At 35.3% G+C, this 22,832-nt stretch overlaps 4 protein-coding genes across 4 annotated transcripts; 2 read left to right on the top strand and 2 right to left on the bottom strand.

Moving 5' to 3' along the window:
- Positions 1-3,733: 3,733 nt before the first annotated feature.
- Positions 3,734-8,628, bottom strand: LOC123868274 (YTH domain-containing protein 1). Its single transcript, XM_045910711.1, has 3 exons — positions 8,615-8,628; positions 6,270-6,272; positions 3,734-5,748 (listed from the first exon to the last, which is right to left on the bottom strand). The coding sequence occupies exon 3, from the start codon at positions 5,570-5,572 to the stop codon at positions 4,235-4,237; it is 1,338 nt and encodes a 445-aa protein (XP_045766667.1). The 5' UTR covers positions 5,573-5,748; positions 6,270-6,272; positions 8,615-8,628; the 3' UTR covers positions 3,734-4,234.
- On the top strand, positions 6,489-11,001 carry LOC123868276 (ganglioside-induced differentiation-associated protein 1). The gene is made up of 5 exons (XM_045910713.1): positions 6,489-6,771; positions 6,910-7,102; positions 8,603-8,782; positions 8,860-9,063; positions 9,778-11,001. Exons 1-5 carry the CDS (start codon positions 6,640-6,642, stop codon positions 10,074-10,076), a joined length of 1,008 nt encoding a protein of 335 aa, XP_045766669.1. The 5' UTR covers positions 6,489-6,639; the 3' UTR covers positions 10,077-11,001.
- A 231-nt stretch (positions 11,002-11,232) lies between these two features.
- Positions 11,233-13,294, bottom strand: LOC123868275 (acyl-coenzyme A diphosphatase FITM2). The gene has a single exon (XM_045910712.1). It carries the CDS (start codon positions 13,156-13,158, stop codon positions 12,070-12,072), a length of 1,089 nt encoding a protein of 362 aa, XP_045766668.1. The 5' UTR covers positions 13,159-13,294; the 3' UTR covers positions 11,233-12,069.
- A 446-nt stretch (positions 13,295-13,740) lies between these two features.
- LOC123868277 (chromobox protein homolog 5-like) lies at positions 13,741-20,990 on the top strand. Its single transcript, XM_045910715.1, has 6 exons — positions 13,741-14,212; positions 14,998-15,141; positions 15,757-15,891; positions 16,605-16,751; positions 17,545-17,669; positions 18,643-20,990. The coding sequence occupies exons 1-6, from the start codon at positions 13,919-13,921 to the stop codon at positions 18,665-18,667; spliced, it is 870 nt and encodes a 289-aa protein (XP_045766671.1). The 5' UTR covers positions 13,741-13,918; the 3' UTR covers positions 18,668-20,990.
- The last annotated feature ends 1,842 nt before the right edge of the window (positions 20,991-22,832 follow it).

The following is a 22,832-nucleotide window of genomic DNA, read 5'->3' as shown; positions in this document are numbered from 1 at the left end:
AGCAGTGAGATCGATTCCCACGATAACATTTTTTCGATGCGAGACCGATACGGTATGTTATCGAAGTATTCTGAATCCTATGTCTGAATCGGCCTGCTGGTCACCTCCCATTTTTCCATAGGAATCTATACCTACTAATAAATAAAATTGAAGTGTCTATCTGTAATTTCGAAATAACTACCACATATTATGGTTATTTGAACTGTGCCATACGTTTTTAATCTGCAAGCCTGTCTGGTTGAACCACGTTTGAACGGGATCTTCGGAACGGCTTAGCTTATTTTGACTAATATTTTGACGGCACTTTCACAAACAAGCAGAGGATTAACCAAAGAGTAATGGGAGTAACATAGGCTGCTTTTTTAACCAACTTTCAAAAATGGACGAGTTGTGTTTTTAACCCAAAAAGAGGGGTGTTTTAAGTTTGACGTGTGTATCTGTCTGTGGCATCGTAGCTCCTAACTAAACTAATGAACCGATTTTAATTTAGTTTTTTTTTGTTTGAAAGGCGGCTGGATCGAGTGTTCTTAGCTATAATCCAAGAAAATCGGTTGAGCCGTTTGAAAGTTATCAGCTCTTTTCTAGTTACTGTAACCTTAACTTGTCGGGGGTGTTATAAAATTTTAACTTACACTTGTTCTACCTAGGTACACCGATATCTCCGAGATGAAACTACAGTTTTAAGTTGATATTGATATTGAAGGATCTATATTCTATACCTACCAAGTAAAAAATTTGTCGTTGACTTCGAGGACCCAACTCCTCAACCCTTAATTTCATTCCTAAATCCTGGTGATCCCACAGGATTTTTGATTTTTTTACGAAATTTGTAACAGAAATTCCTTGCATCCCTGGAACTATTATGGATAGGCTACTCTTGTCCTGGAAAATTATATGTTCCCACGGGATTTTTAAAACCTAAATTCACGCGGGCGAAGCTACGAATATCATTTAGTAAATGTTACTAGTTGTAAGATGGTGCGGAACCCTTTGTGTGAGTCTGACTCGCACTTGGTTTTCTTTTTAAGATAAAAATAATAAAAAAATAATCGTACTCTAGTTACTTTAATTCAATGAGCTCTAGACAAGGATAACCCACATGCGAGGGTAAGGAAAAAATCCAGCTCCTTCTTCATGTATGGAAGACCCTCTGAATTATAATTTAGTTGAACTTCCGATTCGATATTCGGTTTTGGGTTAACCGTCTAATACCACAATGTAACTCATTTCGTCTTAAAGCTTGACCTGTGGGCTGACATGCGGACAGACTGACAGGAAAGTGACATTAGAGATTTTATCTTTTGGGTACGCCGTACGGAACCCTAAAAGGAGTGGTTGCAATTCTCATTGAGTGTGCTAGAGTTTGAGTATCTCTCAGAGAGAAACGAAGTACAGGCACAATACCCGGCACTAACGACACTTGTTTGTGCTTTACCGTTTTTTCTTTTTTCATATTTTCACAAAACATTTAAGTACCTACTAGCTGATGCCCGCGACTTCGTTCGTGTGGATGTAGTTTTTTAAAAATCCCCTGAGAACTCTTTGATTTTCCGAGATAAAAAGTAGCCTATGTGCTAATCCAGAGTATAATCTATCTCCATTCTAAATTTCAGCCCAATCCGTCTAGTAGTTTTAGCGTGAAGGAGTAACAAACATACACACACACACACACATACAAACTTTCGCCTTTATAATATTAGTGTGATCCCATGCTCGCACCACTATACTAGTGTCGTTTAGTTTGAGTGAAACAAAACTGGAATTTATCATAACCGCATCCAATATGCCTAACTATTTTTAACCGACTTCAAAAACAAGGACGTTCTCAATTCGACTGTTTTTTTTGCATGTTTATTACGCGATTTCTCCGCCAAGTATGAACCGATTTTGTTAATTCTTTTTTTGTTCAGTCTTCAGAGGAGTTTGGTAAATATCTGATGAATAGGTATCTTAGGGGCTACTAAAAATTGTATAATAAAAAAACCCGGCCAAATCCGAGTCAGACTCGCGCACCGAGGGTTCCGTCCTCAAGTATTTATCTGACATTTTGCACGATAAATCAAAAACTATTACGCATTAAAATAAACGAAAATCTGTTTTAGAATGAACAGGTAAGCCCTTTCAAATGATACCCCACTTAGTATGGTTTTTTTTTATTTAAACACATTTTAATTTTTTTTTACGGTTTTCGGATTTATTCCTTTACTTGTGTTACAAGACCTACCTGCCTGTCAAATTTCATGATTCTAGGTCAGCGGAAAGTATACTAGGTATAGGTTTTTTTGATAGACACGGCGGACGGACGGACAGACAGACAGACAGGCAACAATGTGATCCTGTAAGGGTTCCGTTTTTCCTTTTGAGGTACGGAACCCTAAAAAACAGACTTCAATATCCACAAACACTAAAATGTAAATAGTAACTAAATACAATATAACTATTCCCTAATAAATTCATTTTTTTTACTTTTTAGTGTTTGTGGATATTGAAGGCAGTTTTTTTTTTTTTTCAATTTTTACACATTTTGATTAACTGGTTTTTTGTTGGTCTGTTGCTTTGTTTGTCTGTTTGATACTTTGGAAGCATTCTAATTCGTCAACTAACTTTCTGATGAGTGAAAGCTGGGACACACCAAACGCGTATGCAGCACGTAAGCGTAGACGTAGCGGGTACCATGACGTTGTAATGTATGAGATATGACATACCGCTTGCGTGACGTGAACGTTCGCGTAGACGTAATGCGTGCTGTCATGTCTATGGATTCATGCGTGTCACTACGCACGTGGTCACGTGTACGTGCTTGGTGTGAATCGGCCTTTAGACTTGAAATTTTAAATAGAAGAGAGATGAAGAAATGAATAAATAGGTAACAAGACTAAAAAGAAGAAAATAATTAGGCTTAAGATTTTTTTTGAATACTTACCATAATATACTTTAATTTTATGATAGCTTGGTCATGGATGCAGGAAATAATAATTTTCATAGCCCAAGAGTTTGGCAGATAACATAGATAACCCAATACCCATATTATAAATGTGAAGGGGTTTGTTTGTTGGTTTGTCTGTCTATCACGTGGAAATGGGGCAGCAGATTTCTTTTGCTTATTAGGTAGGTATACCTACCTAATAAGAAAAGAAATGCAACATGTTACCTAATCATAAATATTAATCAACTAACATTTATACCTGACTGTACCACCATTTAATTTTGATGATGCTTTATTTTTTTACTTTTAAAGAAACGAAATTTGTTTATTTGTTTGTATGTAGGGGTGATCCCCAAAAATAATGATCTGATTCTGTATTATTATGCAATATTATGGTTTATTAGAATGAATGCTTACTACAGTATTTTGTACTATAGTTAGCATATTACTGTAGTTATAAATTAATGATTTTAGACTTATTTTATGGGGTAATGACATATATTGTAAATAACAGGTACATATACAAGGATTAATTTGACGATTTTTATTTGTTGAGATTTCAACTCACAGATATTATTTTGAGTTGAATTATTGAGAGACAGAGACAAATCAAAATTATCAAATTAATTGTGTTAGGTATGTACCTGTCTGTTATATACAATATAACTTTTAAAGTGTCTAATGCTTAAAAGCAGCACTAGCTCCCTAGATGTTCCAGTTGTTCATGTTGTTAGTTAAAAATGTGGTCAGTGTTTTATGTATATGTATAGATTTATGCAAGATCAAATGATTCAATTAAATTTGAAATCACAATTAAAAAAGAATTAATATAAAATAATTAATTCTTTTATATAATTTTTAATACTTTTATAAATAAATATATCACAGAATATATGCACAGCCCCTGTAATATAAAATAGAATAAATAATGTTTTCTTCTTTTAAATATCAGTCTTTCAGTTAAATTTGGTAATTCTTAAAATGCATCATTTAAAAGATCTTGCGAGCAAGTATTTCATTATTTTAAACTGATTATAATACTATTTCATCAGTCTTTTAATAGTTTTGGCAGCACTTAATATGATACCCTGTCTCACTTTACCCTAGCTTCACTTTTACTAATATTTTGAAATGTCTTCAAACATAATATGATAATTTACAAAATTGTCCAAATTATTCAATAGAAAGTTCCCATATCAAAAAGTTTATCACAACACTTAACTTAACGATTCAATAAAGTTCAAAGTTCAAACACAATTTTTTATTAGCAATCATAAAATATGTAATACATCGGAGGTAAATTCGTGTTTAACGGCGATCACGATACGATCGGTGCGATTCACGATCACGACTGCGAGCGCGGGAGCGCTCCGAAGTGCGCCACAAAAACTCATCAACCGAGCGTTCATATGACCGTTTGTCATAAACAAGCACTGAACGAGGATACTCTGCCAGATCGTAGTAGCGCGGGGGCGGCGGCGGCGGCGGCGGAGGCAGCCCCTCGTACGATGCCAGAGCCCCACTGAACCCAGGCGGGGGCACATAGGGAAGCGGGGGTAGCTGGTGATGCATTGAGCGCATGTATTCTGCTACATAAGCTTCAGCTGCAGCAGATCCAGTATTACTATAGCTCTCACGAGGCCTTGTGAACCATGACGGCAAACGTTCACGCATGTATGGTGATGGTGACCTCCTTTTATATGAAGTAGAGCCCAACCGGCTTCTTGTAGACGTGAAGATCTTCCTTCTACTCCTTGAAGATGAGCTCATGCGGTTCCTATAGCCAGATCCCCGAGTCGATAGTGGCGCTCTATAAGTTCTGTAGCTGCCGCCACTTTTTAAATATGATTTTTTAGAAGACTCTTTCGATTTTCTCAATATTGGTGTCATTTCTATTCCCTCATCCTCAGGAAATAATCTACACAACTCTTCTGCAACTTTGGGCTCAATCTCTTGACCGTCCCTGCCAATTTTTACTGGTTTTCCTTCATTCCAAGGATTATAGAGATGAAGAGTGTTGTTAAAAGATAATTCCTTTCTGCAAATCCAATCAACTTTGAATACTCCATCTAAAACTTTTGCAGAGAGACCAGGAGGGAGAACCCACGATATGGGTGGTACATCTCTGCGAGATTCACTTGCGAGTCTTGCGAAACCAGCAAACTTACCACTTTCTTTTACTGAAAAAATCAACAAAACATTTCTTGATTCTCTGTAGGCTTGATTGAGGTTCGCTTCATTTTGTGGCAGGGTGGACCAAACGCCTTTAGCTTTCGATAATGTTATGTTTTCCGCATTATTCGATTTGATCAAAAAGAATCTTGTATCTCTGAATAAATAATTTAGTTTAGTCATATAATCATAGGTTTTGATTTTAGAGCTAGTGCTGGTCACACGTCTTTTACTTTGTATGGGAGAATGACTTTCAGACTTGGTGCGTTTGCGGGCAGCACGTTTGTCTTTTGATTTAAGAGTGCTCACTGAGCTTATGCTTGGAGTGCTCGAATCGCTTGAAGATGAACTAGATACTTCACTGCGGGTGTCATAATCTTTTACTTCTTCTAGCTGTTTCAGCTCTTCGCCAATTTCAGCCTCCACTTCACCAACGCCGAGATTAACGGCGTCAGTGTTGTTGGAAACCTCCATTTTCAATTTGTTATGTTTTCTAGCCACTTACGATTTTATATCATCTTATCTTGGCACAAGTTAAATGGTTAACTCGGAAGTGTATCGGCGTCAAATTTTGAATTAGTCAGTAGGCAATTAAGCATGGAAAGCATGAAATAAATGAAATTATTACAAAATACAAAACTATTTTAACACTGAACTGGAGTTTCCATCCAAGCAAATTCCAATCACAGAGCAACGAGTATGTAATCACCACAGACCAGGAATCACTACGTTGTAGACAATATAGCACACGCACAGATAAACACAGACCACAGACTCTACAGCCACTGAAATGGATATAATATAGAAATTAGAAGTAGTTACACTGGAAAGTAATGTGTGCCTTACTGATAGAAACCAGTGAGCATCATAATAATTAGTGGTGATTAAATTATCCTGAGCGTACTCGGAACTAAATGTTAGTGTGAAACACAGAGTATTCAAGGCGACACGAAGACCATAATTTTAATTACCGGTGCGCTCAGTGGGATGCTTCGAATCAACAATCGGCACAAAAAATAACTGTTTCCAGTGTACCTTTTCCAGAATGTCTATTTCAGTGCACACTGTAAAACGACCACAAGGCCATCCATCGACCCAGGATCCTAATACAGACACCAACATAGAATACAATTACTCCAAGGAGGATACCAGCAAAGACAAGACCTTACACTTACTAAGTGTAAGGTCTTTGGATACCAGTGACAATGACAATCTCAGTGCCTCAGACTTCAGACCGTAGCGTCAGAGAGAGTGAAATAAACTGCCAAATAATGGATAGAGCTATTCACAGCAAGTACTTGAAACTTGAAGTAAAATAAAAAATGAAATAAAATATGAAAATTATATCCCACATAGACATCATAGAGTATTGTGTCTATTATCATCACCTGATTTTCATCACTTTATTATGTTGGTAGTAGTGAAAAGAAAAACGAAAAACTGATAGTTTTTGAAAGTTTTGGCAAATTAGTTCCCACAATTAAAGTTAAAAATAAAAATACATTGAGAAAAAAATATATCTAATTTATTGAGTAACCATAATGCATTATTTTCAAAAATATTTGGATAAACTGCAATTATTAAATACTAAGATGAATAACATGCATAATTGTAATGGATATAAAACAAACATTTTTTTATATTGTAATTATTACAGTTTTTATTCTCAAAAGGTTAGATTGTTGTTATTATATAGTTACTACAGTAATTACCTAGTAAGAAAAAGATTAAGTCAGAATTAATAGATATATAAAGAATGGAGTTAATTTTTAATTGCATTTCTTTATTTTTATTCATTTTGCATATTACAGGTTTTAATGGCACTGTACGAGAAAAACATTGAATTCGAATTATTAGTTATAGATATTACTAAGGGTGAACAGTATTCTCCATGGTTTCTTGATATAAATCCTCGTGGAGAAATTCCAGTTCTAAAAGTAAATAATTCGATTATACCAGATTCTACTAGAATTTTGGATTACTTGGAACTCTACTTAGATCAAGGTTTTGTATTTGAGTGCTATAAGTAATATTATTGTTTTGTGTTTTGTTATTATGTCAAAGAAATATTGAAGAAGAGTCTTAACAGTGTGATGGGTCTGATGACTAATTTATTTTATTTTGTCTGGTGGGTCGGATTGCTATCTTATCTTTCAAATTGCTATCTAATCTTTTAAGGCTGTTGTTAGCTTTCTGAGCACTGCAATTGTTTCATGCATTCCATTTGTGCGCTTACTAGAATGCTTAAAAGAGTGGCACTTAGTCAGGGGGTGACTTCTGTGGCTGCCGTCGTCATGTGTCGGTGGCTGCCATCGACGCGTCAGTGGCTGCCGTCGACGCGGTGGTGGTTATCCTCGCGTGTCGGCGGCTGCCATCGACGCGTCAGTGGCTGCCGTCGACGCGCTGGTAGTTGTCCTCGCGTGCGGGCGGCTGCTATCGACGCGTCAGTGGCTGCCGTCGACGCGGTGGTGGTTGTCCTCGCGTGTGGGCGGCTGCCATCGACGCGTCAGTGGTTACTGTCGACGCGGTGGTGGTTGTCCTCGCGTGTCGGTGGCTGGTTGTGAAAACACTGACGTCTGCTGTCGCGTATTAGATGGCTTGCCGTCGACACGCTGGCGGTTGTCGTCGCGTGTAGGTGGCTGGCCGTGGATGCACGTTGACGACAGTGGGTACCCCCTGTCTTCGACAAAGTGCCACTCTCCTGTAAGAACACTTATATAGATGATTTCGTAAGTAACTACCGTATCAAAGCAGGTATTCAGCAGCGCAGCGCGCTGGTAACATTTTATAGTGTTGCATATTTTGTGCGCCCATAATTAAGACAGCTAAACGGAGTTCTTTTACCATGACTCCCATGTCTGTCTGTCTGTCAAGATAACGTATAGGGTACTTCCCGTTGACCTAGACTCATGAAATTTGGCAGGTAGGTAGGTCTTATAGCACAAGTAAAGGAAAAATCCGAAAACCGTGAATTTGTGGTTACATCACAAAATATAACTACCTAGTTACCTATTAAAATTTGTTTTTTTCAAAGTACGTAAGATAGCTATACCAAGCGGGGTATCATAATATGAAAAGGCTTTACCTGTAGGTACATACGAAAACAGATTTATATTTATGCATAGGTAACAGTATTTGATGTACTTAAGGGGCATGAGACCGGCCTGCCCGCGAAATTCAAATTTAATTTGGTTTTCGCAATTTGTAAACTAATACGACAACGTAGGCTTATGGTTTTTTATTTTTGATTTGATTTTATATAAACCTGTGAGGATAATACTGCCATTGTCGCAATTGAAAATGCCATAAGCCTACGTTGTCGTATTAGTTTAAAAAATGCGAAAAACCAAATTAAATTTGAATTTCGCGGGCAGGCCCATCGCTTCCACCTTAACGTGCAAAATGTCGGAAAATACCCTACTTGGGTATTTTTCCGACAGAACCCTTCGTTCGCGAGTCTGACTCGCACTTAGCCGGTTTTTATAAAAAATGTTTGTCTTTTAGAAACTACACCACTGCTTGAAGTATCCCAAGACCATAAAGTGTTATCAAATATAAATAAGTTCAGAGATCTTATTGAGGCTCTTCCAGCTGGCCTTATAACTGTTGGATCATTCTTTCATCCTCACTTGAGTGGCACTCCCAAGCTACCATTTATATTTCCCGTCAGAGAGGTACTTAAAAGTAAGTTGCAAATGTTTTTATTGGACTGATTTCTGTTTACAGCAAATAACTATGTATAAATCGTGACATTATTCCAGATGGTGATTTAAGTAGTTCTAAAAACTTGCGAAAACTGGCTGAAGAAAACCCGAAAGCTAAGGATGTTTTGTTGTATAAAGCTGAAATTCAGGATAGGAAGCATGAAATACTCACTAGTGAGGACGAATATGTGAAGGTGTTGAATATTGTAGACGAAGTACTGAGTCTCATCGAAGAGCAGCTTAAAAAACAACAAAGTGAAGGTAGGTAACTATACTAATTTTTGTATGATTGGTAATAAAAAAAACTAAGAATTCTTATTCATTGTCTGTGACGGTTGATTATTTATAGGACAAACCAGTAACGGCCAAAATTAACTCTCAATCTATCTTTAACTTGTCGATAAGTTACTTAGCAACGCTGTTATTTGTCAAAAAGAATTTTTTCAAATAACAACATTGCTATTCGACAGATTACAGATAGATTGATTATTATTATTAATTTCGGCCGTAAACCAATTAACACACTCGAATTTATGTTAATATGCGTAGTTATTCGAACTGTCTGTCTGTTTGCTACCTATCTGTTCATGGACCATCCATTCCGATTTGGACAAAATTTAGTAAGATAGGTACGGCGATAGCTAGCATCCAAGAGCCGGACATTTCCAAGAGGCTACCTATACATTTTATTACGAAAGTTCTAGGAGATCTCTCGTAACTTTTAGAAATCCATGCGGACGAAGTTGCGGTCATCATCTATTTTCATTACATTTATGTATTACTATAGGTAACCTAATAATTTTATTATCCTTTAAATCTTTGTTTAACTTTAAAGTTTGCCACCTAAAAATTAGTTAAGTTGATAAGATAAATATTAAAAAATATAAATAAACTGAGATTTAGAGTAGGTTATTGTAATAAAATTGTAAGTAAGTATAGTTAGTTACTAAGTTGTTAATAATTTTTAATTTTCAGATTGGCTATGTTGTGAAAAATTTAGCATAGCGGACATCAATCTGGCTGTACTTCTACAACGACTGTGGGAACTCGGATTGGAGGAAAGATTCTGGGAAGGAGGGAAGCGTCCTTATATCGAAAATTATTTCAATCGTGTTAGACAACGTGAATCCTTTAAGAGAACAATACCGAATCTACCAGTCCATATTAAAATGATTATCACATCACAGCCGCGTGCGTACATAGGCGCTGCAGGTTTAGTATCTGTTGGGGTTGTTTTTATCCTAGCCTATGTTTTCAAAAAAATAATTCGTTAATTAAAAATGGCTTAGTTTTCTTAAAAATGAATGGCATAAAATGTTCAGTAGGTACTACTTTTAGTTGCAAATTAAAATATTTTATTATTACAATACTTATGTAGGTACTATAGTTAGTTACTAGATCTTGATTTACCAAATATTTGTGGATATAGGTATGCGTCTGTTGTACTAAAGCTGGTTTTACAGTGACGCTTACCGTCCTCGCGGGTGGTTGAGAATTGCCGTCAGCGCGGGCCATCCGCGCGACTATGTAACGAACGATCCAAGACACGCAAAGCTCGTGGCCCGCGACGCTTACCAGCCGCGCTGGCGAAAGCGTCACTGTAAAACCACACTAACGAGTGCTGCTTTTGCATCTTCATCTTTACTTTTTCGTAAATATCGTTATGCATAATTTTTATGCTAAAATATTAGAAAAAGAAATATTATAAGATTGGAAGGTATAGGTATGATGAATGTCTTAAGTCTTGATTCTATTATCTTGAGATTGTAATATATAAGAGTAAGGTAGATAAGTATTTATTTTAATTTTATTTTATATATTATTCAGTATTATTTCTTTATACCTAAACAGTATTATTTTATATTTTGTTTATTAGAACTGTTTAAAAGTATTGTATTCTATAAAAAGTGTTTACTACCTATGTACTTATTTTTCTAAGAATCACCTACCTATTTATTATCAGTTTTAATCAGGTTTTCTAGTAAGTACCTACCTACTTATAAAGGTATCAACTAAGCACATAATATGGGCCCAATATAACGTTAGTACATATATAACATAATAATTAATTGTAGGTATTTGTTGTGAATTCCCCTATTAGACCGAGTTCCGTAAGATAAAAAATTTGTTAATGTAAAATCCAATATAAAGTGGATACGCTATTATAATTACTGTCAATAAAACTACCTACCAACTATACCTAGCTACCTTTTTTTTAAATGTACCTAACGGTACCTACCCACGAAATGCGTTCCTCTCGCTCTCATTACCTATTATTCCTATCAGTTAAATGATCGAGGTACGCATAGGCCCCAGAAATGATTAGCGACCCATCTCGATTCGTTAGTACGCGTTAACAGGGTTCTAGGTAGATATTATGTTACATTAGGGTACAATAAGATTTTTGAAATAAATTATAATACACAATTCACTAGGTAAACCTTTATTAACCATAAATGAACATTACTGTAGTACAAAATCAAATATATAATAAAATAGAATAAACAAGTATATTCTATTGAAGGCACAAATGGAAATATTGATAGGTACCCAAAAAAGTTTACAAACCACCAAAACTTAAAAACCCTTAACAAATATTGAAGGAGAACATTCATGTTTATTTTTACAATATGATTTTTTAAATAACTAGGTAGGTATTTATTAAATGTCATCATTATCGTCATCACCATCAACCGTCTCTTTTAGGGATTTCCACACACCATTGTTTTGTGCCGCCTGATTCAAGCGGAATTAATATATAATTTATTAAATAAATCTAGATGCAAAGCATAACTTGACACACAAACACTCCATCACACATCAAACAATGCACAATACGCATGGACTTCAATCAAATCATAAAGGTTTGAGTACCTACCTAAACAAAGTAGCTTGATATGATGTGGGATGTTTCTTATGAGTGTGGCAAATGTGTTTCTTGCATAATAATAAACAATCATTTTTAAAACTCTTGGTCAAATAGCAATGCAATAACTAACATTGATACAATATTATCTACCATTTACTGTTTATTTACATACTCAACATTGATACTAATCAAAAAGTGTACACTGGTACCTATTGATATTTTGAATTAATGTGCTTGATTAAGATTTACACAAGTATTAATTATTACTTTTTTAACAAATTTAGTGGTATAAAATTTACAGCTTATATTTAAAATTTCTGAAGAAAATATAAATAGTTCTCATTCTTGAAATAACTTTATAATCAAAAACACCAAGTAACTGTACACCTGCCAATCCCTTATTTTAAATCTTCTGTAGACCCTGTTAAGTCCTGGCCTTTATTAATAGGCATTCCCATAAAATGCTTGCTGTCAGTAATAACAGACCTTTTCCGAAGTGGTATGTTAGTTAAATTTACTTTTTCCATATTATATTTGAATACACCTTGACCTGGCAAGTTAGGTAGTAAATTAGGTATAGTATACCAAACTCTATAAGTTACAAACCATGTGAGAATTGCTATTATTCCACTTATGAACTTTTCTACCATGATGTGGTAATACAATATCGTAGATACCAACATAACATCCCATAGCAGTTGAAGACAAGCCATAGCTATCAGAAATGCTCTCACATATGGTGTAAATTTCTCATATGATGTTTTGAGTATATCTAATTCTTCTTTACTTATATTTTTAAGAGGATTGCTTCGTGGCGATTTATCATTTAAACTTCGTGAATACTTTTCATCTCTAATGTAATCTCTGATTCTTTCCCATCCATTAATAGCTCTCGCCTCTTCAATCAAGACTAAACTCGAGTAAATGAGTATGAAGCAATGCCCAGATATATCAAAGCCATTCCAGAAGTGGCCTTCTTTTAAACAAGAAACTTTATCATTGTACGATCTCGAATTGCAACGGCCATAATTGATTTCAACTATATTGAATAGTGTAACCCATATATACCAAAAACCAGTAGCAATCAAAAGTCTCAATAAGTGAGCAGTTAAAATGAGCTTCCTTTTGCCACAACAAGTAGTGTAAGATGTCAAAGTAACATAAGGCACTGTTAAAAATAGTGTCCAAAACCATCCAATTTTCACAAAATATTGATTAAATACATTGTCACTTCTTGAAAAATAAGTTTTTGGAAATGTAAGAACGTCCGCTATAAGGGACAATAAAAAGAGAGCTCCTAAATATACAGCTATTTTTAAATTTGTGTCAAAGAAAAGGACTTTCTTACAAATGTGCACAATCATTAGTATTAGAACTTCTAATATTGAAGAAGCTTCCCGGATAGGTTTCGTTCCTTTTGAATCCGACGTTTCATTTTCGAATTTGTAATTCATTCGAGTACTTCTATGACTTCCTCTGCTTGTCATGATTTTATTATTTTTTTCATTAGTTCACTGCAGAAATAACAAAATAACTACCTACATACGAAGTAAAAGCTAAAAATATAAGAATTAGGTTATATTTCTGAATTCCAACTGATTGACATTTGACATTTCTCTGTTGCTAAAGTCAGTTCTGTCAGGCTCTAAACAAGTCAGTATTTTTTTTAATGATGTCAAGTTTGTAGTTATTTACAAGTTAGGGAAACTATATGTATAATTAGGACTTCGTCTGTACCGGCGCCCGCCGACATACACGCGGCGCCTCTTTAGAATGCTTCCCAGTCAGTTCCATCACCAATAAACACAAGCAGAACACAAAAACCGGCCACTTCTAACAAAAAAACACTCCAAAAAGGCACAACACGCGCGCCAGCAAACGCCACCACAGACGAAGTCCAAAACAAGTTTTTAACAGTCCGACAAGGATGTTTTGGTACTTGAATGACATTGACAGGGGTATGGATAGTATCCTCTATGGTGGTGATTACATACTGTGTTACATAGGTAGGTACTCTTTGTAGCTGTATGTAATCCTCGTTTTATATATCATCTGGCAACGCTGAACTCGGTACCTACTCACTCAAGTCTCAAGTCTATGTTGTTTGTGGTCTGGCGTCTATCAAAATAGCTTGCGTTTTGCGTTTTCCCTCCTTCTTGTTGGCTTGGCAATATTGTAAATCTGGAAAGTGTTTCGTATTAAAATTTAAAATCATCTTCCATTATTGTTTACTATCCGAAATTTAGGATGCGTAAGATTTCTAAAAGCCGTGCGGATGATGATGTGGTTTCATCCACGAATGGATCCGGATCCGTAGCAAATGAGGAACGCCAAGAAGCCGAGCAAATTGATGAGCAGAACGACCAGGAAGTCGATGAAAAAAGCGCGAACGAAGAGGATGATGACAGTGATGATTATGTAGAAAAGCGTAAAAAGAGTAAAACCAAGAGTAAAAGCAAGGCGTCTAAGAAAAGAAAATCTGATAGAAGCAGTATTAAAAAGGAAGAGGACGAGGAGGAAGAAGAGGAAGCTGAATATGAGGTTTCTGTTTGATCATAATTATATTCCTTTACACTTTATCGTAGTACCGTTTTAGCAGTTCGCTTCCCTAATCCTATTCAAATGCTTCTCAGAAGCGGTTTTGCACCACCTGCTAACTTTACTCACAACTTCGTCATTATATGTAGGTTCCGTTATCTCTTCGGCATTGACGAATTAAAAATAGGGGACGAGATGGCACACGTTGGAATTTGTGGTGTTTTAGAATAAAATATTTTAATATTAAATGATAGATAAGATGGTGTGGTTATATGTTACAGGTGATGCTAAACTTTTCCAATGCTCTGTAGTGGTGACAATAGCTTTGTACTAACTTTTACCATGTATCTAGGAAGAGCAGGTGTATGTTTTGATATCAATCAAATCGTACACCTACTCATCTTGCATATTCATTGGCAGGCAAGGTAAAGGGCTTCGTTTCTTTTGCATCAGTGCTAACAAAAACTTCAGAGAACCCACCTTAGGCCAGCCTTACACAGGCAGCTTGAAGCAGTCAGGATTGACTGCTTCAAGCTGTAGAGTAAACTACAGTCTTCTATTTGCATACATACATGGAATTGCTCGAGCAGTTACGACTGCTCTGAGCAGTCAGCAGCAGTTATCAATGGCAACTTTAATTTGTTGATTGCTCAAGCGGTCCGTATTTTGATCACTGGCTAACTGCCTGAGCTGCCCGTGTAAGCCTGGTCTTAAGATTAAGTTTAAATTCTGAACTAACTTAGTGTAATCCTTAATACATAAAGCATTTAAAAAAGGTAAAATTACAGGTGGAAAAAATTATTGATTCAAAGAGAATTAAAGGGAAGCTGCATTATTTGATTCGCTGGAAGGGATACTCTGCTAGCAATGATACTTGGGAACCTCATAATACTTTGTCATGTCCTGAGCTGATCAGCAAATTTAATGAAGAAGTAAGGAAAATATTCACATTCTGTAACTGCTTGGATTGATATTATGCTATTTGTACAAATGTGATCCTATATAGAGAAGGACAATGGGCAAAATGATTGTTGCAGCCACTTCCCAAACTGGTTTACTTTGATCGATAACATAAACATAAGTGGTTAAGACCACAATTCTCTATCTTACTTATTGTACAAGTTGTAGATATCAAAAGATAATAGTTCTCATACTATTGAACATGAGTACTAGTATTGTGTGTAAGGAGCAAGTTGTGAAATGCAGGTTGCAAAAGTGCAGTTTGTGAGTTTTTAGTGTTCTGGTTTAGCTCTAAACAAAGACTATCATAATAAGGAACCTTAACAGAAATTTTAAACCTCTTGTAAGCAGTTTTAATAATTAATGACTCCAATACTAAGACATATTTTAAAGTCTTGTAACTTTTTTCCTAAACAAGTTCTAGCTTTGGCTCAGGATAGTGATTAATTTTGTTATAAAGTATTTAAAAAACATTTCTGAACTGGCCACTCTGAGGACCATGGGCCCAGATTGTATTTGCTCACTACCCTTTTCTGAAATTTTAAACTTTTTGAGTTGACAAATGACTGTTGTTTTGTTCAATACAGAAAGAAAATTCAAAGGATAATTCACCTAAAAAATCATCCAAGAGGAAAGGCAACAAGAAAGCTAGTAAGATTCCTTCTAAGAAACCTAAAACTGAGTGGGATGGCAAAAATGCTGATGAAAATGCAGAGTATGAGGTTAGTTATGTTATTAACATTACCATTTTTATTCAGATACAAGTTAGCCTGTGACTGCAATCTCACCTGGTGGTAAGTGATGATGCAGTCTAAGATGGAAGTGGGCTAAGCTGGAAGGGGTATGGCAGTTTTTATTAAACCCCTTTGGTTTCTACATGGCATTCCGGGACGCTAAATCGCTTGGCGGCAGTAGGGTGGTAACTAGCCACGGTCAAAGCCTCCCACCAGCCCAAGCCTTTGTATGGGTGGAGCCAAAACACTAGCTCAAAACGCTAGTGCCGGTTAACATGTTGAACCAATAGTTGTCCAAGCCAAGATCCTATCCTTATAAAAGGAAGGCATAAATATTATTCATGCCTTCTTTATATTACACACTTACATTTCTATGCACATGCTGCAGTATAAACAGCTCATACAATTTGTTATGTTTTAAAAAGCAGCTTTGGAGCTGCTGCTTTGGCACATTGTGGCTAATTCTGTTGTACACAATGCTAAACTGAAATGACAGGGCTAAATGTATTGCTCTCCCTTTCACAATGCTACCTGTGAAAAGGATAGTATTTGATTTGGATCTGTCAATTTATTTAGATTGTGTACAACAGAATAAGCCATATTATTGCATGATTACCACCTACCATGATTTTTAGGTATATTTATTTTGTATTTGTTTCTATGTGAAAAAAATGTTCTTTAAATTCCACAAATAATTTCAGGTGGATCGTATACTTGAAGTTCACCACAAAAAGAATGGGGAACGTTCCTTCCTCATTCACTGGAAAGGATGGTCTAATAAATTTGATTCTTGGGAACCAGAGAGCAATTTAAACTGTCCAGAATTAATTAAAAGATTCATGGATAAGGTAACCATTTTTTTTGCTTAGTTTAACTGCATAACATCATTTTGTCTTCAAAACACAATGCCGACATCACTACTCATCTTGATAATAAATAATAATTTAATTGTAGAAAGAATTTTCCAGCATATGTTATGTAAGAAGAAGCCTGCGACTTTGTCTATATGGATATTGGTCTTCTAATCTGTACAATACCAATATGTAACACTTTAAACATTAACTTTTATGATTATTATCTCTGATCATCTTAGACAAAAAGCCTTGATGCAAGGAGTAAAGACAGCTTCCTGATTGGTCAGCGACAGATGTAACAGTGATATTAATGTTTTTATTTTTTTTATTTGAGTTTCATAATTTATTTATTTATTTATTTATTTGTACCAGAAAGTTGTAACAATATAAATAAAAGGAAAGAAAAAGTGGACAGGGAAGCACTTATCTCTATAAGAGATCTCTACCAGTGACCCTTGGCAGTGCGAGAGGTTGTAAATGGAGTAGAATAGGTACAGCAAAGATAGACAGTAATCATGAAAAATAAAAAATAAATATAGTAGATGTTATGTTATAATATATACTTACAAATATTTATATATTAAAATAGACTTACAAAAACATATATACCTTAATACATAAATATATACTTATAGTCATAAATATATCTTATAATATATACCGATAAATATATGTAAACAATATGTTATGACAGAGAGGAAAGATAGTGCTGTTTCAGACGAAGTTTGAAGGTGCTGATGGAAGGGTTATTTTTAAAAATACTAATAATAATGTGTATGGTATGCAGGTTAATGCTGCACGCTCCACTGATTCACGAAATCTGAGGGTGGCTCCGGAAACTACTAACCGTTTCACTTTGCAAGACCCGTCATCCGGGCGTCGACTCAGCAAGCGCAGGGGGCAACGCCAGCGGTAAGCAACTCTTGGTGAGGCCGCACACCGGAGCCACACGCTACATGCACGCATTATTTACGACGCCACAATATCTATACCACATTTTTTTAGTTTGAAACAAAATATATCATGTATCGTACACTGGACACACAGTTGTGGTGTAGCTTTCAGAACTCTTTAATTTATGTGACAATTATTTTGAATTAATTTTAATTAAAAAAACACTATTGGGTTCACCATTTTAATGAAGATAGCATAATATATTAATTTCGAGGTAACTTCTGTAATCTGCTATAATCAGCAAGTGTATGATTGTGAAATTGAGAGTTTTTCAACCTCTGCAATAAACTCAGTGCAAAATTAAATGCAGTTCAAAATATATGTCACAAACTGCACCCGCTACAAACGTGTCCCTGGTGTGCGTGCTAACATGCAGATATACGGGGGCGTTAATAGTGACGCTTTTTAAATGTGACGCAACATTTATATTGGTATAATACAAATGTATGTCCGGTGTGCGGCCTGCCTCATATTTTTTTGTCAAAAAAATGATTTTATAGTCTTATGCTGAAATCTATAAAGCGCAGTTTGACTTTTCTCAGACTTAAGACACTGTTAAACCGAGACAGCGTTAGCTGGCGTAAATCTGTCTCGTTTTAACAGTGCCTTAAGTCTGCGCAAAGTCAAAGTGCGCTTTATAGATTTCAGCCTTAGGCTCGAATTACATACGTCAAACAGTTAAAATACATGAAACTGTTCTAAACTAATTATATGAAGAGAAGCGGTGCGGCCGCTCGTACAAGTTTTAACGCGTTTAGTTGTTTCGGCGCATTTAAAACAGATGGGCGGCTTTGTCGGTGCAGGAACTGTCTTCCGTGTTCAAGCGTCTGATCCGCTTCATATAAATCGCGCCGGCCGCGCTGCTCCATGTGATTCGAGCCTAACTTCTTTTTTTAGGAATTTTCCTTTAAAGCTTAATTTTTTGTTTCAGCGTGCGATACGACAATGCCGAATAATAACATTATTTGAATAAACATTACGATTTGATGCAGTGTAATGCATGCCTTGTTTTTTGTGTGTACGAACTATGAATGTTAATTGTTAATAATAAAAACTTTCGATGCTGCATGTTTTCTCAAGAATTCAAAATCAAACTAATACATAATATAAAGTAGATAACTTTAACAAAACATATGTGTAGTTGCAAATATATTAATATAAGTAAACATTTATGGAACAGAATCATTATTAAGGTGTTTGCAATATATATTAATAATTATTTCGTAAACTCTCTTTTTGTGTGACATTCATGTCTAAATTTAAAATAAAATAGATGTATTGCTCTAAAATTTAAAAATAGTGGCTATTCCAAAGTTATAAAAAAATACCACCAGATTACGTCAAGTGTGTGGTCGTCATCAAGTCAACCAGCACGAAACGTTTCTGATACGATTCACGAACTGCAAACGTATTGATAACCTTTTCAGCGCTCGTGTTTCGTACCTACGAGTATATTAGAGTGATATTATGGGTCTATTACACGTAACGAGTGGCGAGACAGAGTACCCGGTACGTATGAACATTTTGACGATTGCTCGGCCGAGCAGAGCGGCGAGAGTCACTAGAACCACGATTTGATTGAGTACTAGGCCGAGTGCCCACCTCCCCGCTTAACTCCTCTTCCCTCACGCTGGACACGTTTGAACATGCACTCGGTCTTAACTTGCAAGTAATGTGCCGTGTGCGCATTTTGTATTACATTTCGTGTGTATGTTAATATTTTATTTAAAAAAATGACTGATAACAAGTGGAATTTAGTTTTATATTACTATAAAATTCATTCCATATTACAAATTACTTGATTATGGTCTTCTTGGTTTTCTGTCTGCAATTCATTTAAAAGATTATTTGTTGCACCAAGGAGGGACAGACAGAGCTCTCAAAATCCATTTTCTGGTATAAATACTTCTACTTTCTGCTTCCAATAAGTCGCACAGTCCTTCATTATTATGAGTGCTAGGAGCCAGTTGAAAATTCGCTTAAAATCCATTTTTCTGCGGTCCATTTTAGTCAGAAAATACTGCATCATTAAACTGACTCGTGAAACATCTACTCGTCTACCCAACTCTCTCGGCCTAGTATCGTTTTACTGCCTCGCCACTATTGTAGTTACGTGTAATAGGTCTATTAGAGTGACCAAGATTGTATAGGCACCCATGCGCCTTCCAACCTAAACGTCATATTGCTTTTTAATAGACATTATTATCGTTAGACACAAGCGTATCTTAAATAAAATAAAAAATCCAACTTGTTTGGATATAATATAATGATAAAATTAGCAAATAAAAATAATATTATGGTGTATGTATTCTCACTCATTCGTAAGTCTGATTTCTAACAAAAATTGTTGCGGTTGTCTTGTTCGCCCAGGTGGTTTTTATTATGTTATTTAATTTTTTTTCTTAATATTTTATGCGCCCATTTTAAATCGACTGCATAGACATTAGACTATTTGATTACTAGTCAGATGCATTTAAATTCAAATGCATCTGCAATGCCAAAAGGAAGGGTTATGACTTTAGACTTTAGTAGTCTATGTATGTATGTATGTATATGTTTTTATCCAGATTCTGTGTTCTTCCACCACCGTAGCGCCTAAACTACTGGGCCGATTTTGATGAATGAGGTGTCAATTGATTCACTATAAAGGTCCAGGTGACATAGGCTATATTTAATACGAAAAACAATTGATCTAACGGATGATACATTAAAAGAGGTAGGGGTCTCCCAAGTTTTTTTTTTGCTATTGTATCGAGTGGGATGTCAAATGAAAGAATTGAAAATTTGAGTTCATGAATATAAATGTACAACAATATTAAAATATACCAAGCGACAGAAAAACAATTTTACTCTAATACTTCAAGCGTTTTTTTAAGAGGTTAGCAGTCAGGTTTTAGTTTTGAACTTTATCTTATAGTTGAAAATATTTTTAATTATTATTATATTATTAGTTGCAGATAGAGAGATGGCATTGACTTTATTAATTTTACTTTGAAGTTATATCGAATTATAATGTTTTCCTTGGCAAAGCGACAGTGGCGGTAGCGCAAGTTTTATTTTTTCTTATAATAATTGCAACTTTATATCAAACGAATAAAAGGAAGACTTGGCTCCACTCTGCTCATGGCACGCTGTCGGCCCGAGAGGTATTAAGATTAAGATCGATTTGCAGATTCTTTAATTTAATTGTATGATTGTGGTTATTGTGCATTAACGTATTCATACGCAACCAAACCAAAAATATCTGTTTAGTAAAAGTAATTGTCACCCATTGAAAAAGAAAACGAACTCTTGACACCTGCAAGGAAATTACATTGTATCTCAGTTTTGTCTCAATTTTAAATTACGATTTGTTAAAAAAATAAGCTAAGTATTAAGAAGTACCTCTTCTGAATACTTTGCGTTGCAAATTTCAGACTGAATTAATTATACGGTTGTGGTATAAGATATACTATAGAGACGAAAGGGTATCATTCTGTAGTAGTAACTTTTTAGAACTAGTGATTCAGGAACTGCAGATGATGCAATTTTATTTTAGACTAGCTGATGCCCGCAGCTTCGCCCGCGTGGATTTAGGGTCTGAAATCCCGTGGGAACTATCCCGTGGGATTTAAAAAAAAATTACGCAAATCGGTTCAGAAATCTCGGAGATTTCGGTGTACATAGGTAGAAAGACACAACTCCCTTTTTGAAAGTCGGTTAAAAAAGTAGCCTATGTTACTCCCTGGCCAATCCTCTACTTGTCTGTGAAAATCCCGTCAAAATCGGTTCAGCCGTTCCGAAGATTAGCCTTTTCAAACAGACAGACAGACAGACAAAAATTTTAAAAACGTGTGATTCAGTTATGGTATCGTTCAAATAACCATTTGAGCTTAATATGAGATAGTTATTTCGAAATTACAGACAGACACTCCAATTTTATTTATTAGTATAGAGTATAGATACCAAGCAACGACTATTTACACTAAAAAGCTTAAAATATTTTTTTATATTAAAAAACCGACTTCCAAAACCCCTTCACATCTCACAAAATATTGATACTGTAAGTATGGGTATGGTCTCATTCGATTTAGCGCAATTTAAACAAGTGTAAATTAAAAATTTTCAACACCCCCAACAAATCATTTTCAAATAAATAATTATGTATATCTAGGCAACGATGATAACTTTTAAACGGCTGAACCAATTTTTTTGGATTATAGCTATGAACACTCGATCAAGCCACCTTTCAAACAAAAAAAAGTAAATTAAAATCGATTCATTCGTTTAGGCGCTACGATGCCACAGACAGATACACAGATACACAGACACACAGATACACAGATACACACGTCAAACTTATAACACCCCTCTTTTTGGGTCGGGGGTTAATAAAAAATGACACTTCACTCGTCTAGTTTGTAAAATGTGCATTTTTTACCCTCCCGCTCATACTCCCTGAGTGGGGGTAGGAGCCCTAAATTTTGGTAGGACAGCTGATTTTCATTCCTAGTGCCAAGATAAAGTTATATACGAAGTTTGATGTATTTTGCCTCCAAAATATGCTATTTTTCCTGTAGTATATATGACATATTATACCTACCTTAGAGATAGGTACAATTATTTTTGTTTTGTTCCATATTAACATTACAGGATTGTATGTCTATGTTACAGTGCCATTTTATACAATCTAATGAACCTACGCAGTCTAATTTCGTCTAACTAAATTATAAAAAAGATTATAAACCATTTTTCAGGTAGGTATGTTGAAAATCTACCCTTATTGATTTAAGTTTACGAGGTTGTACCAAGTGTAGCAGAATTTTCGAAATAATTTTTAAAACAACTTTGATGCGCTGCAGCTGTCCTATAAAGTTAGGTATCATAAATGAGTTAGGTAGGATGTTGTTCCTTGCAGGTATCGATTTTATAAGATTTTGCATTTGAACATTTATTTCGTTAGTTTGCATAAAAATTGTAATTTAATAACACAGCCTAGTTTTCTTAATACACATCTTAAAATAGGTTACAATTAAAATAAGACAGATGCATACATAACTTCATTATAATTTTTTCATTCTGGCAATTTAGGTGTGCTGTTGAAATGTACTAAGTAAAAATAGGCAAAATTTTCTTGAACTC

The sequence above is a fragment of the Maniola jurtina genome, chromosome 9, assembly GCF_905333055.1.
Source record: "Maniola jurtina chromosome 9, ilManJurt1.1, whole genome shotgun sequence".
Lineage (NCBI taxonomy): Eukaryota > Metazoa > Arthropoda > Insecta > Lepidoptera > Nymphalidae > Maniola > Maniola jurtina.
Note: the sequence above shows the minus strand (reverse complement) of the source record. Positions and strands in the feature narration are given on the sequence as shown.

Bases quoted from the DNA above. Each gene is read 5' to 3' on its own strand.
- LOC123868276 (XM_045910713.1), top strand. From the start codon at position 6,640: ATGCATTATTTTCAAAAATATTTGGATAAACTGCAATTATTAAATACT. The intron at 7,103-8,602 runs GTTTTGTATTTG...TTTGTCTTTTAG, and splicing joins GGAACTCTACTTAGATCAAG to AAACTACACCACTGCTTGAA. The intron at 9,064-9,777 runs GTAGGTAACTAT...TTTAATTTTCAG, and splicing joins TAAAAAACAACAAAGTGAAG to ATTGGCTATGTTGTGAAAAA.
- LOC123868274 (XM_045910711.1), bottom strand. From the start codon at position 5,572: ATGGAGGTTTCCAACAACACTGACGCCGTTAATCTCGGCGTTGGTGAA.
- LOC123868277 (XM_045910715.1), top strand. From the start codon at position 13,919: ATGCGTAAGATTTCTAAAAGCCGTGCGGATGATGATGTGGTTTCATCC. The intron at 16,752-17,544 runs GTAACCATTTTT...TATGGTATGCAG, and splicing joins TTAAAAGATTCATGGATAAG to GTTAATGCTGCACGCTCCAC. The intron at 17,670-18,642 runs GTAAGCAACTCT...TTTTTGTTTCAG, and splicing joins CGCAGGGGGCAACGCCAGCG to CGTGCGATACGACAATGCCG.
- LOC123868275 (XM_045910712.1), bottom strand. From the start codon at position 13,158: ATGACAAGCAGAGGAAGTCATAGAAGTACTCGAATGAATTACAAATTC.